Source organism: Hypanus sabinus, chromosome 2, assembly GCF_030144855.1.
Source record: "Hypanus sabinus isolate sHypSab1 chromosome 2, sHypSab1.hap1, whole genome shotgun sequence".
NCBI classification, from domain to species: Eukaryota; Metazoa; Chordata; class Chondrichthyes; order Myliobatiformes; family Dasyatidae; genus Hypanus; species Hypanus sabinus.
In genome coordinates, this window is record NC_082707.1 from 63,585,970 (window position 1) to 63,605,627 (window position 19,658).

Sequence of the window (19,658 nt, forward strand, 5' to 3'; positions counted from 1 at the left end):
ACTGCATACAGTAGAAATTGGTGGTAAATGCAAAAAATTCTGGAAACATTCATCAGCACAGGCACCATGCATGGAACTTGTGTGGCACAAGTGCTATTTGTCAGTATTAGTCCAAGCTCAAATGTCCCCTGGATCTTCTCGCTTTCAAGCACGGACTGCCTCACTTTCTCAACTGATGTGAATAGAATTGAATAGTTCATAAGCATCATTTTCCATTCCTGCTCATTACTTAAGAAATGTCATTAATGAAATGGGTAATGATGTTTGGATGGCAGTACTGTCTGAAGGGATGACTTGGGTCAACATGATCGACTCCCAGTAACCATAATCATCTTTCATTTTATCATTCTGGTTAGCTGAGAATTTAAACAATAAGAAGTGAGTAGCATCTTTTTGATCTCAAGGCAGAGAGGGATTCTCAATGGTATTGTGCTAGGCAGTTTGGATATAGGGAAGATGCTCTCCATCTCTGGTCTAGAACTGGGGGTCATAGCGTCAGAATGTGAGGTACATCACAAAGGAATATTATCTGGAGATCTCTGAGTGCCGTAGAAGGCAGTGGATGTCAAATCATTAAAAATATTGAACACAGAGTACAAGGAAAAAATTGTAAATTGATGTCTGAGCTCCGAGCAGATTGTAGAAAGGGGAGGTAGTCTTGGTGTCCTGGCCTGGCCTGGCCTGGCCAATAGTTATCTGATTTTCCATAGCGTCCTCTTTTAGATTCCTCCTTCTTTTGCCCTTTAATTCCTCCACCTACCACCTCTCAGCTTCTTACCTCATTGCAACCCCCACCCAACCAACTTTGCCCCCACTTGATTTCACCTATTACCTGCCAGCTACTCCTTCTGCTCCCCACCTTCTTATTCCGGCTTCTTTTTCCCCCTCACTTTCCAGTCTTCATGAAGGGCCTCAGCCCAAACTGTTGACTATCTGTTTGTTTATTCCCCTCCATAGATGCTGCCTGGCCTGCTCAGTTCCTCTAGGATTTTGGGTTTGTTGCTCAAGATTTCCAGCATCTGCAGCGCCTCTTGCATTCCACAGAGTTTGACCTGGACATTACTGTATTACTGCTTATGGGAGCTTACTGTTCACAAATAATACCTGTGCCTGTCCTTGAAAAGTGCTTCATCAGCGATAAAACAGTTAGGAGTAATTATATTAAATCAGGACTTCTTAGTGGCAAAAACATTTTTAATCTATCCTCAAAATATTTGACCCCGCAGAAGCTTCTTGAACCCGAGAAATTCTGCAGATGCTGGAAATCCAAAGCAACACACATAAAATGTTTGAAGAACTCAGCAGGCCAGGCAGCATCTATGGAAACGAATAAACAGCCAAATATTCGGGCTGAGACCCTTCTTCAGGACTGGAAAGGAAAAGGGGCAATGCCAGAATAAAAAGGGGTGGGGAGGGGTGAGGAGAAGAAGGATAGGTAAAGCCAGGTGGGTAGGAAAGATAAAGGGCTGGAGAAGAGGGAACCTAGTAGGAAAGAGTTGACCACAGGAGGAAGATGAGGAGGAGCACCAGGAGGAGGTGACAGGCAGGGAAGAGGTAAGGGGCTAGAGTGGAGAATAGAAGAAGAGGGGAAAGGAGGATGGGGAAGGAATTTTTTTTAACCGGGAGGAGAAATTGATATTCATGCCATCAGGTTGGAAGCTACACAGACGGAATAGAAGGCGTTGGTCCTCCACCCCGAGGGAATGGGAATCAGACTCAAATCGTTTGGCCACCGGGATGTTCTGCTTTTGCCAGATAAATTGGAGGTGCTCGAAGAAGCATTCCCCAATTTACGATGGGCCTCCACCAATGTAGAGGAGGGCCAGACACAATAGACGACCCCTGAAGATTCACAGGTGAAGTGTTTCCTCACCTGGAAGGACTGTTTCGGGCCTTGAACAGAGGTGAGGAGGTGAATGGGCTGGTTTAGCTTGCAGATATAAGTGCTGGGTGGGAGATTAGTGGGGAGAGACGAATGGACAAGGGGATCATGAAGGGAGTGATGCCTGAGCAAAGCAGATAGTAGATAGATAGATAGATAGATAGATAGATAGATACTTTATTCATCCCCAAGGGGAAATTCAAAATTTTTCCAGTGTCCCATACACTTATTGTAGCAAAACTAATTACATACAGTATTTAACAGTATAAATATGATATGCATCTAAAATCATCCTCCCAAAAAGCATTAATAAATAGCTTTTAAAAAGTTCTTAAATAGTTTACTAAAGTGCATTGAGTGGTAACTTAAGCTCAGTCCTAACCCCGTCGCTAAAATAGATAGTGGGGAGAAGGCAGAGATGTGTTTGGAGGTAGGATTCTCTTAGAGATGGCCGAAGTTGCAGCTACTGATGTGCCAGATGTGGAGGCTTATGGGGTGGTAGGTAAGGATGAGAGGAACTCTATCACTGTAAAGGCAGCAGGAAGATGGGGTGAAAATGGATATCCGGAAACTGGAAGAGATGCGGGTGAGGACAGTATCAATGGTGAAGGAATGAAACCCTGTTCTTTAAAGGAGGAAAATGCCTGATGTCCTGGAAATCAAAGCTGCATCTTGGAATGCAGTTTCTCAATATTTGTAGGATTGAGTGATATGGGGAGAAGAGAGGAACAAAATACTGAATTAAATTATCAGGCTAATTTAATAGTTAATTTGAAGGGATGAGTGATCTTATATCTGAGCCAATTATAACCGTTTGCTTAGTTGTTTTATCTGATGTCATCTGCTTGTTTAGTACTTGGCATCAAGAAGATACTTCATCTGTCTTTTCTAGAATAACATGGCAGGACAATGTATAATCACAGTCCCACAAAGTTCCTTTAATCCACCTAAAAATATTACCCTTAATTGTAAATCAAGAAAATATCTAGTATTTACACTCAAATAAAATATTATGCATGATTTGGAAAAACAAAGTTTTCAACCAAACACTAGCCAAGAAAAGTAGGCGAACATTGGCTGGTTGAGATATTTTGAACTTAATAATACAAGTTACTTATGGCCATTGATTTAATATAATTGCCCCAAATGAAGTCATTCTAAAGCTAGGCAACCGATGCAATTTGTAGGCAAATCGTAACAATGACTGGACATAGGAATCATTCTACAAATAATGCAACAATGACCTCATCAACTGCACCATTACTGTACTGTTAGTTGTAGAGTTCTTCCTATGTCCAGTCATTGTTGCATCGATTGTCTAGTTTTGAGAATAACTTCATTTGGAGCAATTATATTACATCAGTGGACATAAATAACACATTTTTAAAGTTTATCCAAATCATACATAATATTTCATTTGGAATGGCTTTGTTTTGGCAAAATGCAGGGGATTCATTTTCACAAGGAATATTTCCCCAACTCTTTGCCAAAATAGAGCCATGGAAGCTTCAACATCCACTGAATTCAAACATCCATTTAATGAGCTATGGCAGGTCACTGCAGCATCTCAGTATAGATGTTAGTACTCATGCTTCTGAAATGTACTTGAGCTCAAACCTTTAAATGTAGCGATGGACAGGCTACAAACTGAGCATAGTCTAAATGTTCAGCAAAATAAAATCTTTGTATAAAAAATGCATCAGCGCATGTTACCTGCATAATTATGCAAATATTAGCATATTAATGTACAGACGTGGCTTTTCCTGAATACTTTAAATCTTTGTTCAGTTCCATTAACACTGAGATGGATACAAATTTAAAAGTATTATCACATTGGAGATTTTGACCTTAACAGTACTTGTATACGGGTCACCCATTTTAAAAATTCTAGAGCTCAAAAATCATCATAATTGCTCAGGAGAAAACTGTTTTGATGGATTTGTTGTGATGGAACACACTTGTTAAAAAGAAAATTATAATTTTAAATATGTAGCAGAAATCTAAGAAGCTGAATCAACATCCTTTCAAATGTACAGTACTTGTCTTTTATTAAACACGTCTTTATCAGTCAGTTACCATAGAGTCTTACATGTCAAAATTAGCATCACACAGATTCCGGGGCACAGCAAAGAGAATGGTGTCACCTAATGAAATCATGGCTAATGTGAGATACCACTCTGTCAAAAGCCATTTTAAGTTGACTAGTTGAAGCTAAGTCCCTTTCTCCCACAGGAGCCCAGGATTGGATCCATGTAATGAAACATGACTTCAACCAAAGGTGAAATCACTTCTAATTCAATGAGCTGTGCTAAATTAGGGGAACATTAAGTAAACCTCAGGACTACTTCACCTACAACTATGTTTAATAAATGGAACGTTATTTAACAGTTGTCTGATTAGCATTAAGCTAGCAAAATAATTGAAAGCTACAGTATTCTGAAAACGACACACACTATTCTAACACAGCTTTCTCCAGCTGCTGTCTTGTTTACCAGAATGCTTACTCACTTAAAATGTCCCAACATGCAGAGCCTATCTTAACAGGCATCAATAAACAAATGATACATTCGTAGTTCAACTTTGTGAACAATATGCTAGACTACACTCTGAATACATACTTAAGGCTACTTCATGCATTGTGATCAATATTGGACAATAATAATTTTGATTTATTATTTGATTGCATGTGCCAAACTAGCAGCTCTCAAAAATCTATAAAGGTTCTTGGTTACAATTTTGTTGTAAAGAAATTCATCAGTAACAGATTCAGCAATGTCTTACTTGCCTCGGACAATCAATAGTGCCTTTCTTCTGTTACGTATCACCACTTTTCATTCTTCTGCTCTGTCCTGTCCCCTCTCTTGGAACCCAACTATATCATTTGCTCTCAGTGACATTTTACTTGTGCCATGCACAGAATCTCCTGTAGTTCTTGACCTTGGCAACATATCCAAATGATTTCCCATCATCATCACTGTTTTAACCGAAGAGCTAAATTCTCTTCTTACCTCATGCTTGATTATTTCAGTGAGGTCTGTCAGCCAGCATCTAAGCTCATTTCCATACTATTCAAACAGGAAATGATCGATTAACAAAATATCTTTTCATAATGGAGATGACAGTCATCTAACATTGTAGTGGCTAATACAATGTGCCAAAAGATGTACTGGATTACACACTTTTAACAGTACACACATACTCCATTACAATTAAACAATGTACCTATGTATTTAATTGGAGCCAAGATAACCTTGCTCATTGACCTTTGATTACACCACTGAAGGATTCATGCCTGTAACTTTATCCTATGCGTGGGCTGATTTGTCTGAAGTTAATAAAATAGATCTGGGTTTACACCACAGAACAGGTTGCATCTGATTACTGAGGAACCACTGATGGAAAGTAAGAAGCACCAATATTTTTGGGAACTTAGTTGTTTAATATCATAAAACTTCACAAATTAAGTTTAAATGAAATACTCATATGCAACTTGTCTTATGCAAGACAACCCTGTGGCACAGAACCCGAAGAGCCAGACAATTATAATCAAAGAACTGGCAAAACGTTCTGATGTAATATCGTAACCTCCCACACTGGGCTCATATACAAAGTTGGCTCATTAGCCGGCTCTGCTCACAGCCACGGGACTTTGTGGTGAGAAGGCCACCGTTCTTCAACAATATATGTCAAGAGTTGGTATGATTTGGGGTTCAGCCAAACAGAAATGTTGTGATGTTCCTGTTACAGAAACCTTGATTTGAGTGAATACTGCCCACACACAATTATCAGTCAGCACAAAATAACAATCGTACACCCCATAAAATTACAAAGTGAGTATATTTATAAATTTTTGCTTTATGGAACAGTTAGTAGGAAAAGGAAACAAAAAAAACCTGAAAGGGCCCACTCCACTTAACCCAGTCCAAATGCACACACAAAGTTGGAGCTCGACTTGAAATTGTCCTTTTCACTCACGCACTGGACCTGCAGTCTACATGAAAGCACATACCACATTCTGAACTTTGCTTGATTTAAAGTCTTTTCACTCTACCACTGTTGCAAAACAGCAAACTTCAAATTGTACAAGGCAGTGATAGTAAACCTGATTCTATATGTTTTGATTGGTAAATTGCATTACTGCAGTGTAAATGCTTGCATCTTATGTAGAACAAAACAGTACAGGCCCTTTTGCCCATTGATGTGCTGACCTTTTAACCCATTCCAAAGTCAATCTAATTCTTCCCTCCTACACACCCCTCCACTCATATTCAACATTATAGCATATACAGGCCATTTGGCCCACAAAGGGTTGGTAGAAGACTGACCTGAATCAGACATGGAATACACCATCAGCTAACTTTTCTTTTGAGAGAATGGTGTAGGTGATTCTGGTTCTGGTGCATCAGGAAGGGAATAAATTTCAGCTTTAAGTTGAGTTTTTATTTTTGTATTTTGAGTCATGTGACCTGTGAGGCAAAGTGGGCATAGCTCCAAAAAGGAGCACTCCTCTTTTCGAATTAGAGGCTACATCAGATACCTGGATTGCCACTTGACTTGTAGCTGCATTTCTTACTGGGGCACATTTCCATTTTTTGTTTAACTACCTAACTACAACTGATAAACATTTTTCTCTGCTCAAATCAATAGAAGTAGAACATTCTGGCAAAGCAGCACTTCAGTTGGGGAGGGGCACTGGTGGGAAATTACTTCGCAATTTATAAATGCTTATGGTAATTCCCACTCAAGTTTCCTGCAAATGTCAGGAATACTTTCACCAGGCTGTAGTTAATTGTATCTTAGTAGAGGTCTACTCTGGCATAAAATCTGAATGTTGTCTTGATCTTACAACAAATAGATTTTCCTTTATATAATGGCTGCTCTGGGTGGTTTAAGAGAAAAATGCTGCTCATAAGTATATTTGTAATAAATCAGATCTAGCAAAAGTGCTTAATTATTGACAAATTAGACAATAAATTGTAAGGGGTGGCTTTTGTTGTCACTTTTCTCTGACTTAGTGGCTGCATGCTCTGGTGGCATCATTAATCCTAGTTTGGGTGGTGACAACAATGAGTGGTGAGATTTGAATATCCAACAAAGGATTGTTTTTCGTGTCATTACGCATGCAAGCAGCGGATGCACTCATGAACTTTACTTTTCTAAATTCAGGAGACAGCAAAATGTCATCATTGGTAAAGGACTGATTTAAATCTCTTCTCAGCTTTTATTTCAAATAATAACAGAACCTTTTCATAGGCTTGTTAGTTTGCTCAGCTGCTCAACAACCACTAATTTTGGTAATTGATAAATGCTTTGGGTGAGTGAACACAACAGGAATTTAGACATACAGTGCAGCTTTAGCTCCTGTTTGGATACTTCAAAGCCAAATTTAAGAAAAGATTAAACAATACCGTGTGCCTAGACATTCTGGCCTAAATAATACACACACTAAGGAAGTTTGAACATGCAGCAAAGGATGGTCATTCATTTAAGCTCTCTCCACGGGTCTGCCCAAATGATACATAGAGAAATTCATAAATCTTTGAATTGCTCAATCTGTATTAAATTTATATATTTGGTTAAGGATCTCTCCAGAACACATAGCTAAAATAACTTTATTTTGGATAGAAGGCTTGTTTTGGACCGTGGCAGTCTAATTGTGATCTTAATCATCTCCATTAGTGTCCATTTTACTCATAGGTGCCAATTATATAAAAGGTCATGCACATTATTCCTTGGATAGAATTTGTCACTATTTATTTTCTTCTGGTGCCAATTTGCTCTGAGGTACTCCACAGCTGTCTTTTTAGCACACAGGGAAAACATTTGAGATCCCTACCACCTCTGTAAGGAGTCCCATATTAATTCTAATTTCCTAGCACCTCTACTTGTTTGATTATCCATTTAAATCATTAACATCTTTTATGTTAAAAATGCATATTGTCTCTATTAACTGGTTAGGCATTCCATCCATCAATCACTCTGTGTAAAGATAGTTCCAGCATCATCTTGTTTAATAATGGTTTAAATGAAGACCCTTTGTTACTGACTCAAATCCTTCAATGATATAAAAACCCTCAATAAATCTTCCAAAAGCCTTTTATTTCCTTGGGAATGTGGTTTCCTGTTACTGACGTTTTGTTTTTGAATTAGGGCCCAGTGTCTCTAATTTAATTTAGAAGAATGAAGGGGGATGTCACTGAAAAAAGGCTGAGATAAAGTAATAGTGGGGGAATCTAGGACCAGAGGGTACAACCTGAGAATGGAGAGATGTCCATTGAGAATGAAGATGGGGAATTTCATTAGCCAGAGGGTGGTGAATCTGTGGAATTCACTGACAAAAGGCGGCTGTGGGGGCCAACGCATTGAGAGTATTTAAAGCAGGGGTAGATAGATTCTTGATAAATCAGGGTGTAAAAGGTTATGTCAAAAAGGCAGCAGAATGGGATTGAGGGGGAAATGGATCAGCCATGATCAAGTAGCAGAGCAGACTCCATTAGCCAAATGACCTAATTCTGCTCCAGTCTGTTTAATTTGTTATAGGTACATTGTAGAAGAGATACTAAGACCAAAGTCAATCAGAGTACCATTAAATAATTAACTTCTGAACTTTGTTTTAACACAAAGTTCATCCACATGACCATCAGGGTCATGAAGATTATTACCCGCCAAAACTTCTGTAACCCGATATTCTATACAGAACCTTAGCAAGTCTAAAAATGCTCCTGCAATCAACAATATAATTAAACAACTCGGGGGGGAAAAGCGCCTGAGTTCCAACACATCAACATTCAGCTCTTCCTACAAACAATGCCTGTTTTATGTGTGAAGTGAATAGTCTTTGTTTCTCACATCACAGAATCCTCTGCTAACTTGGCAAAGCAAAAAAAATTCCAAGCCTTCAAGGGAATTTGCATTTGTCACTTTCAATTGGTAGTTAGTTAAAATGCTGCTACTGTCCAGTAACAGAACCCACGGCTTCAGCTTATTAAATACTCATCCTTGAACAAAGGTTCAGGTTTTTGGCTCGTACATGATGGAGGCACTTCTGCCATTTATCACCCATAAGATAGCAATGTGCTGCTTTTTGAACCACTGCACACATTGTGAAAAAGGTACTGTTGAGTAGGAAATTATTCAATTTCCTCTCTCCCCAACAATCGTGAAGAATCAGCCATACATCTTCAGATCAAGAAGTGCCCACATCCAGATCAAGAAGCTGTACAATTTGAACAGAAACTTAAATGAGGTGATCTTCTAAGGTGCGTGGCCTGAGGTGGTGTGTTTCAGAGATAAAAGTGAGAGCTGTGGCATCACATCCTATGGATGGTATAATTGACAGCAACAGCGAGTGAATTTTAAAGGTAGTGTATGGGATGCCAATTAACAGAGCTGCTTGCTCTGGATGATGTTTGACCATTGTTGAGCTCCACTCACCCAGTTAAATGGCAAGCATTCTGTCACACTGCCTTTGCAGTGATGGAAATGCCTTGGAAATCTGTCATTCACAGCACAGTATTCATCTTTTCACTTACCCCATTGTCATGTATATCAGTGGTCCAAACAGATATCTGTCCAAAGGTGACTTCACTAACCCTTCTTTACAATGATTCATTATTCATCAGGATATTGGTGTGGGGGATTTAATAACAGTATTTCTAGTGAATGCCAAGCAGAGGTGGTAATGATCCAGTTCTTTGGTTGTGCATGTGTTGCCACTTTTCAGATAAATCTCAGTATCAACTAGGTCTTGCTGCAAAATCCCATGAATGATTTTCCAAGGACACATAACTGGAATTAAATATTGTCCTTTCACCCCACTTATGACTAAACAATGAAAGGAAGTCCTTTGTTGAAAAAAAAGGCAAAGATGGCTGAGCTCAAGGTTCCCCTGAAGAACTTCCCCAGCCATGTCTGGAATTGGGGTGATCATCCCTTAAACACAGTTACCTTCCCTTTTGTTCAAGTTTATTGTCATTCAACCATAATCATGTACCATACACGGATGCCAAGCATAACAACATTCCTCCAGACCAAGGTGCACACAGTACACGCACATAAAAGTAACGTTACTACAAATAAATTGACAAATAATAAAGTAATTTCAGACACCAGGTAAAAAGTAAACAATATAACACTACTCGGTGCTTCACACTGGTAGCAGGGAGTTTGACAGTCTCATAGCCTAGGACAGGGGTCGGCAACCATTACCACTGAAAGAGCCATATGGACCCATTTCCCACAGAAAAGAAAACACTGGGAGCCACAAAACCCGTTTGACATTTAAAATGAAATAACACTGCATACAACTGTTTTTTTTTTGCATTTATGCTATGTATAAACAAACTATAATGTGTTACATTTATGAAATTGATGAACTCCTGCAGAGAAAACGAAATTACATTTCTGCATACAACAAAAACATTTTGAACTCCAAAAAAAAGACGTTGGGTTGAAGGTTACTCCATAGTTAGCCTACCTTCGATCGAAAAATTAAAAGAAATCGCGCACTGGCGGGTGTCAGGGATTGGCAGTGGTGACGTATATTAATAGCGATAAAAAACACGTTGTGGCGGTGTGCTACATGCAGCGCTAAGATAACGACACTGTAGTCAAAGATAACTTTATTCAAACAGCCTTGCTTTAAAGCCTCCCTCAACCCACCCACCCCCCCCCCCCCCCCCGTGGGCGCGGATGCTCCAAAAGACACGTACTCACAAACCCCCGTAGGCTATCTCCCTTAGCAGGAACGGTGGCTAATTGTGAGCCGGTTCGGATGTGCCAGGAAATGGGGTCGCCTCAACGTTTTATTTAGATTGTACAAGATCACCATAATCTTCAAATTTCGAATTACATTTCAAAAACTAACAAACCACGGGGAGCCGCAGCACAGAGATGAAAGAGCCGCGGGTTGCCGACCCCTGGCCTAGGAGAAGAAGCTGTTTCCCATCCTAATGCTACAAGTACCTCTTAGTGGTAGGAGGTCAAATAGATTGCTGGACAGCTACGATGAATCATTTACAATGCTATGGGCCCTGCGCGCGCAGTGCTCCCGATAAATATCTCAAATGGGTGGAAGAGAGAACCCGATTATCCTCTCAGCAGTCCTCACAATCCTTTTGTAGGGACTTGCAGTCAGATGCCAAGCAATTCCCATAACAGACTGTGATGCAGCTGGTCAGGAAGCTCACAATTGTGTTCGTGTAAAAACTGATTGGGGGGGGGGGGTGGGGGAGGGAAGAGAAGCCTCAGTCTCCTCAGGAGGTGGAGACACTGCTATGCTTTCTTGACTAAAGAGGTGGTGGTGTTGTGGGAGCAAGTGGGATTCTCCGTTACGTACACTGCCAAAAACTTGGTGGTCCTAACTCTCGACACGGAATAGCCGTTCATGTGCAATGAGGAGTGGTCTTCTCCACGCTGAGACTCAGGTTGTTGTGCTCACACCATTCCACCAGCTGCTCTGCCTCCTCTTTGTGCGCCGTCTTGCTGTCATTGTTGATGAGGCCAGCCACTGTTGTGTCATCAGCAAACTGGAACGAGCAATGCAGTCACGTGTCAACAGTGTGAATGGCAGCAGACTAAGCCTACAGCCCCGTGGAGTGCCAACTTAGACTGACTGTGACCCTTCTATCAGGAAGTCCAAAATACAGTTACAGAGAGAGGTGTTGTGACCCAGTGAGGACAGCTTCCCCACCAGCTTCTGAAGGATGAGGGTATTAAATGCCAAGCTGAGGTCGATAAATAGCATCCTGGCGTATGAGGCACCATTTTGCAGGTGGGACAGGACGGAGTGGAGTGCAGAGACAAAGGAATCATGTGTGGACTAACTTGAGTGGTAAGTGAACTGGAAGGGGTCCAAAGTAGCTGGAAGGTGGGGTTTAATGTGATACATAACCAGCCACTGAAAGCATCTTCATTATTGTCGAGGTCAGGGCCACTGGGCAATCGTCATGAAGAAAGGTTGCTGTCACCCTCTAGAATACTGGCATGATGGCAGTAGCATTGAAGCTCATGGGGACGGTGGACTGTTTCAAGGAGAAGTTGAAGATGTCTCTTAGAACCTCTGTTAACTGGGCTGCACAGTCCCTTAGCACCTAACCAGAAATGTTATCAAACTTTTCAGCTTTACGCAAGTCCATCCTGGCTGAAGTCTTCCTCACATCAGCTGCAGCCAATCAGAGTGCCTGCTTCTCAGGTGGGGAGGAGGTGGTCCTTCCTCATTGGCACATTATCCTGTGCATCAAATCATGTGTAAGAAAACATTCAGCCTATCAGGAACTGTCACTGTCGTTGATGTACAGGGTGGACTTGTAGCCTCTTATCGTCTGAATGCCCTGCCACACACACCTCATATCCGAGGTGGCACAGAACTGGATGTATATTCAACGCATATTGCTGGATATTTGTTAAACAGGTTATCACTTTACCTGGGTTTTTTAAATGCCATACCCTGTCAAATGTTGTCCTGAAGTCAAAGGTTGTCACTGTCACCTTGCTTCTGGAAATTGGGCCTTTTGTCCAAATTTGGACCAAGAGGAGACCAGGAGATGAGACGCCTTTATGAGAACTTGGAGATCCAGAGCAGAGTAATGGTGAGAAAGTGCTGTTCAGGAGCATTCCCCATAACATAGCATCTTCAGTCACTCTGCTAATGACTGAATGCTCACATTTCCAAGTGGGAATTGGCTGGATTGGATTTGAATTTATTTTTTCTTAAATGAGTAGGATATAACTCTGCATGTTTTTAAATTAGGCCAGCCCGAAGCTCAAACAGCTGAAACAGGTTTGAGTGGAGATGCACTTTGGTCTAGAGCAGGGATTCCCAACCTAGGGCCCTCAGATCCCATGCTTAATGCTATTGATCCATGGCATAAAAAAAAGGGAACCCCTGGTCTAGGGCATTATAATCAGGGCATTTTTTGTATCATTTGCACTGATGTATTTTGGTGTGCTTATTCATTTCATGGTAACACATGGTGTGAATAAAATTGCTGCAGATTAACTAGGCCTGTCTCACAGGAGACAGAAATAGATCTTCCTTTTGCAGCAGTCACTAAAGCCTTTTCTTTCCTACCAATATACTGGGCTTTGCCATTTTTGTAGATTAGAATGTTTTTCAGGTCTCCTTCTTCGGTTATCTTTTTTAAATTAATCATGGCATTCAAGACTGGGTATGTTTGGATTTGCTCAGCATGATTGATTGTCTCTGCCTTTAATCGTAGAGTTAAGGGTTCGTCACAAAGTCCAGACTTCATTCTGCAGACGTGCAGATCCATAAAACAAACTGGTTTCTCCTGCATTACACTTAAAAATCTGTGAAATCACAAATTTATTGGTAAAATGAAACTTTGACTCATTTGTCACATCTGTAATAACATCCACCAGCACATCTGTTATAACTGAGTGGGGTATCTGGCATGATTCTGCACCATAACGGTTCAGCAATTTGTAAGGATGTCTAAATGATGACATTAATGGACTAATTCTTCAAACATGCTTATTAGGGTCAAGCATACAATGCCTGTAGCCTCAGCAAGATAAATGTGGTCTCACCACATTGTACAATGGAGGGATATTAGTGGGAGGAGATATGGGCTGGTTTTCCTTCTTTACTTGTCAGGATGGTTCTGTATTCATCTGATCATCATAAGCAAAGGTCAGACCTCCCATCTTTGCCTTCTGGAAGAGGCTCCCGACACTTCTGTGGTGACCATTCATTTGGTGCCGTCCATCAGCTTCCTGTCACCTTAAAGTTCTCCACCACACATCAGCCAACAGCCACTTACCCACAATTCTTAGTGAGAAACTGACTGGCCGAATGATGCTAAGACACTGGAGTTCAAACCACCAGGCCTCGTGTAACCCAGATTGAGGGTTTGCTTTGCAGCTCTCAGACAAGGTTCACCTTCAGCTAAAATTTTGGACGTTACATTATGTCATACACAATTCTATGTAACAGATAAAAAAAATACCTCAATATGTCACTATCAAAAGTGCAGTGAAATAAATTTGCATCCTCAAAGTGCCTGGATATTTCAAATGCGAATGTAGGTTGTAAAAATTAATGGCATATGAAAGTGAAAATGCTTGGAACTAAAGAGGAGGCATCTTTTATTGCACAATGTGCTTGGTGGTGGCAATTGAATATGCTTCATCTTGGTCCAAATTTATGAGAAATTACCACAACGAATATGCACTTGTACAGTGCTGATCACAATTCAGAATATCTCAAAGTACTTCTTGAATACAGCTAGGCATGTAATGTAGACATCACGGCAGACAGGTTGCATGCAAAAGTAATTAATGATTTAGTTGGACAATAAATTCCGAGTGAAATCACACATTCTTGTTTCAGGACAAATTGATTTTTCAGTGAGAGCCCCAAAAAAATAAAATGCACCCATTGCAAAATAAAGGGAGAAACTATGTTCAAATGTGCGGATCCCAAAAACCATTTCAGATACAGACATGGCCATTTGGCAACCTTTGATAGCACACCCTGATATGTAAAGAACATACATCTCTGTTTAGCATGTCAGAGGCCTAGGAAGACATTTTGCACCTGAAGAACAGGCTCCATATAACTGTATTTCTAAGTCATTATGTTTATGCCATAAACTTTATCGATTTTGATTCCCTACTGGATGTCTGATTTCATTGCAGGTAAGCTCTTGTTGCCTCATTACTCCTGCAATCATCCTATCAGCTTGATTCTGCAAGGGCAATACTCCCTTCGAGTTCTGTAATCAAATCCAAGCAAGAGCATAGTAGGTATTCAGTACCCTATGCTTTAAATATCACCTATTTTCTTAAGCAATGCATTTCTTAAATAACATCTACTTTCCTGAAAAGCATTTGAGAATTCATTACAACAGAGTTAATGCATTTGGACAGTAGATAAAATTATTATGCTAAAATTATTCCAGTTATCCTTGAGCAAAATAAAGGTTTATTCATTATTTTCCCTGGTCAAATACAAATTTAAAGCATCACACTGTGCTTTTGAAATTGATCACTAAAGATGGTCTTGATTTACTGTAAAATCTGTACTGCCCAGACAGATCACTCACACTGGTCTCCAGAGAATTCCAGCTTCTAAGCAAACCATTTTCTTTTCTGACGTTTACTTCTGCATATTTAATTTACCTTTCAAAATGTTTGATTATTGAACAATTGAAATTGCTATTAGAATTGTCATTGTATGATAAAAGTAAACCAAATCTCTTCCTAGCAAAACTTCATTTAGGAATTATTAGGAATGCATACGTTTAAACAGGACGATCCCCAATTATACAAATACGCTCAGATTTTTATGTCCAATTAACAAGAGATAACAACTTCAAAATTACAAGGAAATACAAGCTCTGTCGTAGTCCAAATTCACTAAGGACATGAACTCATTAGTTACAGGAATAACAATCCAGCATAAAACTTTAATTGATACTGGGCAATCTGTCTACTGTCCCAAATGCATTTTTGTAATTATATAACTAAAATACCAATTAATGTTTTGTGATACTACATATATTGATCTGGAACAATGACTTAATCTGATGGATTTAACTTCCCCCTGGCTCTGTAATTGATTCTTCCTTCTTTTCGCTCCCCTCCTACACGCACGCACAATAAATTCTGCAGTGAACTGCACAGCGGTGAAAGCTTTTCGTGTTGCCATTAAATTTCTATTTTACAAGATTAATTTCAAGAACATTGAACCACCATCTCACCCCCCCCCATTAAACGAAATAATAAAGAATAGGCAGACAACACGATCCAGCAACCTGCTGCTGAGCAGAAAGCAAGCGAGACAGCCTTCAAGTGCACCTCTCTGCGCATCGCGACATCTTTACCTGATAAGCACAGTTCTCCTGGTGTACCATCTCAGCACATGATATGAAAAGCGGCCACGACTGACTAAAAGAATTAAGGGCTGTCGCTCGTAATTCAGATTTAAAGCATCTGGGAGGATAAATGCCAATCCCTGCAAGGCACGAAGCTGGTAGCAGACAAAAATGGATGCTTCTGCTGCAGCTGCAACCTGCGTAATGGCTCTGTCTCCGTCTGCTAGGAGCAGAGTGGATCGTAACAATTCTCCTCGGGGAGCCAGCATCTATCTGGGACGGCGATGGAGGAGGGGAGGGGGAGGGGGAGGGGTGAGTCAACCAGCACGAATACAATCCGCCAATTATACCGTAGTCACACAGAGAAACAGAGCTGTTTTGAGGCGGGCGTGACCTTTTGGTGGTTTGTGAAAGGAGCTCGCTGATGTGGAAAATTTCTAGTGTCCATCAAACAGATGAAGACAAAAGACAAATCAATGGTTTAATTGAGTGAATTTAGACCTCAGGCACGAATCCTGCACTTATGAATGTAACTGTAAACCATGGAAAGCCTGAATTCACATTTATCCCCTTGATATTGACACAACACGCCAATTCACAATATTTATTCCATAAATAATTCTTACTTCTGAGCATTGACTGCAGCAATGTAGATTTTTACAGTTATGGAATTATTTCAAAAAATTATATTGACATGTTTTTAACCACTTTTAAATTACAGAAATCTAATATAAAAGTGTTTGGATTCATGCAATTTCCTTAGGCAACTCCGATATCAATTAGAAAGGAGGAAAGTTTTGCAACAAAAGCAAATGTTAGAGGGATCTATAATGATACAGGTACCACTAGAGGCCTTGTATCACAATAAGCCTTAAAGGATCACCTTTCCCATGCCTGCATTTGAAAAAGCCAATTAAAACCACATCTCTAACCCTTCCTTGCAGCCCTCAAAATTCTTCCTTTAAATGTATTTTATAGTTTTCTCCTAAAGTTCCTCTTTCAATCTGTTTTCACTTTCTCCCCTACACAGCATATTAAAGATAGTAAGATCTCTATGAAGAAACCTCCTCACCCTGAGTATGTTTTTTCAACTAGTTAAAAAGTAATATTAAAGAACACTGATACATGATGAACTTTTTCAAGTTAAATGCCAAATCATTAAGAGAAAGAAATAATGCCATGTGGCCGATTGGTAATCTACAATAAACTTATTTTTAATATAAACTTTTACTTTTATTTGGATGAAAAATATTAAAGCTGAACAACCATTTTCCAGTTTTCCCAGATCACCATCAGGACCAAAGCAGTGTGAGGTGGCTTTCAAAAAGGTGAAGGAAATGATGTCAGATGCTGTAGTCACATATTATAATCCTGTAGCGGTGCAAATAACGACACGGAGTCGGTAAACTGCAATTAAAGATGATTTTATTCGAACTTCACAGCCTTGCTTTAAAGCCTCCCTCATCCCACCCTCCCCGGGTGTGGATGCTCCAAGGGACACGTACTCACAAACCCCTGCAGGCTTTTTTCCCTTTGTTGCGGACCTGGCCTTTGTGCCTGCACGCTGGCTATTTGTGAGCTGGTTCGAGTGCGCGAGGAAGTGGGTCACCACAATCCTTATTTTCCATTGAAGCTTATATGTTATGCCTCACCTTATGGAATAAGTGCAGTCACGTCACACGTTATGAGTGATGGCAGTGAGCCTTTGCATCATGTTTCCTTACCGCTGTGTAGAAAAATTACACACAAATTGACAGAGAGGCCTTGACCCCAGTCTGGGGAGTAAAAGGTTTTAACCAGTACTTGAATGGAGAAGAGTTTGCCCTCATTACTGATCATTAAATACGAGTGTCCATTTTCAACCCACAGAAGGGTGTTCTGCCAACAGAAGCAGCACAAATTCACGGATGGTCTCAGTTTCTTGGAGGACACAATTATAATATTAATTTCAAGAGGACAACTAATCATGGAAGTGCAGATAGATTTTTCCATTTACCCCTGGAAAAGGAAATAGCTGAAAACTTTTGTAAAAGAGGACACTTCTTTTGACATTTTATCCCTAATGCAAATCGAAAGTCTTGCCAGGGGGAAACCAGAAATGAATCCACACTGTCTCAGGTCTCTGCATCACCCAAAGTGGCTGGAATGTGCAGCAGAAATACCAGTTCCCCCATTTTTCCCAGTGCCAGACTGTGAAGTTGGTTGCCTTCTGTGGGGATGTACCATCTAAGCCGACAGCTAATGTGTTAGAGGATCTGCATGCAAGTCATCTAGGCATGGTCAAAATGAAAGCATTGGCTCAAAGCCTTGTCTGGTGGCCTGGGATAGAATAGCTTGCCATACACTGTTCTGGATGCCAATGTCCAGAAGATGCTCAGAGCAACTTTCTGCCCCTAGGAATGGCCTATATTGTCATGGCAGAGGATCTATGAGCACAATTTTTTGGTAGCAGTGGATGCATCTACAAAGTAGCCAGAGGCGTTCCCAAAAGCCTTCACTATTGCCTCACATACTGTTGATGAGTTGAGAAGTCCCTTCAAGGACTGCTGTTCCAGAACACTTAGTCAGTGACGATGGACCACAGTTTGTTGTGAAACAATTACAGTTGTTCTGGAAAATGAATAGAATAAGATTCTACATCTGCACTGTGCCACTCAGCTACAAATGGATTGGTGGAAAGGTTTATCCAGAATCTAAAGAACACACTACACTGGTACTGAGTCAGAATGTCACCAATTTCCTCCTTGTATATCACAATGCACCACAGTCCACAAGTCACAACCCATCAGCTATGCTGTTCCTGGGCCATCCCTTGCAGTCACGCTTGGATCTCCTGAAACCCAAACTCAGAAGGAAAATGCAGGGCAACCAGCCGAGAAAAATCGAAAGCTTCTCAAACAAGGAGGTTCAACGTATCACTCCCGTCAAAGCAGTCCTGGTGAGGGACTACAGAGCTGATCAAAAGTCAATACTCAGAACTGGACCACTGTCCTATACAGCGGAGACTATGTCTGATATCTGGAGACAATATACTGATCTGCTTGATGCACCATCAATAACTCACACTGAGACGTAGGCGAGATATCGGCTTTTATTGACTGGAAGAAGGAACCAGGAGTGAGTGTCTATCATACAAGGTCTTGGAGACTGAGGCCAAGCGTCAGGCCGCAGGTCTCCTTTATACAGGGGCCTGTGGGAGGAGCCACAGGAGCAGTCAGCAGGGGTGTGTCCCGACAGGCACATAGTTCACCACACTGCTGAGGAGCGCAGAGTCAATATGTTAGAGAAGAAGGGTGTGCAGAGCTGGCAGAACCACTTCCTGCAGTCCTACAGTCAACTCCTACAATCATCATGGAGGCCCCAGGAGCTGAAATTGTTTCACAGCTGCCAAACAGAGTCTCACCTGCCAAACAGAGCAATTCCCTCTTGTGGAAAGACATTATCCCAGGAGAGTAAGTAAGCTACCACAGAGATTAAATCTTTATGCCTGAATTGGACAATTTTAAATTTACTATGCTGTGGATGTCAATTTAGTAGTTGTATTCTATAGTATACTGATAAGTAAGTACTTCAGTTAAAATAATTCCATATTGAGTTGGAGGTTATAGCTAATTAGGGAGGAGTGTTGTGTATTTCAGGACATTTGAGTAATATAACTATATAGTTTGATTAAGCATTCTTGTTTGTTTAAATAATTCATTACTAGTTATATATAAAAATATATGAATTGCCTATGTTATCACTCCAGCAGATCATACATGCACACCCCCTACTTAATGTAAAAACAAAACTAAGACACATTAGTTCCGACTCCATGTTTTTGCTTTCAATTACTTTTAAGTTTTGTCATTATAAAACATAACAAAGCTCAGTTATAGAATAAAATATACAGTGTGAATTTCTCTACTTCCCTATAAAGAAAAAAAATCATATTCAGT

The 19,658-nt window shown here is 40.4% G+C and overlaps 1 protein-coding gene across 8 annotated transcripts in view; it reads right to left on the bottom strand.

The window, feature by feature from the left end:
• schip1 (schwannomin interacting protein 1) overlaps positions 1–19,658 on the bottom strand; it is a 175,679-nt gene that overhangs the window by 92,239 nt on the left and 63,782 nt on the right. Inside the window, exon 1 of one of the 8 annotated variants that reach the window (XM_059947322.1) lies at positions 15,730–16,012. The exons of the other annotated variants lie outside the window; for them this stretch is intronic. Within the exon in view, the coding sequence (XP_059803305.1) occupies positions 15,730–15,759 (30 nt within the window). The 5' untranslated portion in view covers positions 15,760–16,012. Of the gene's footprint in view, positions 1–15,729; positions 16,013–19,658 lie in introns of those variants that run through there. 8 annotated transcript variants of the gene reach the window in all.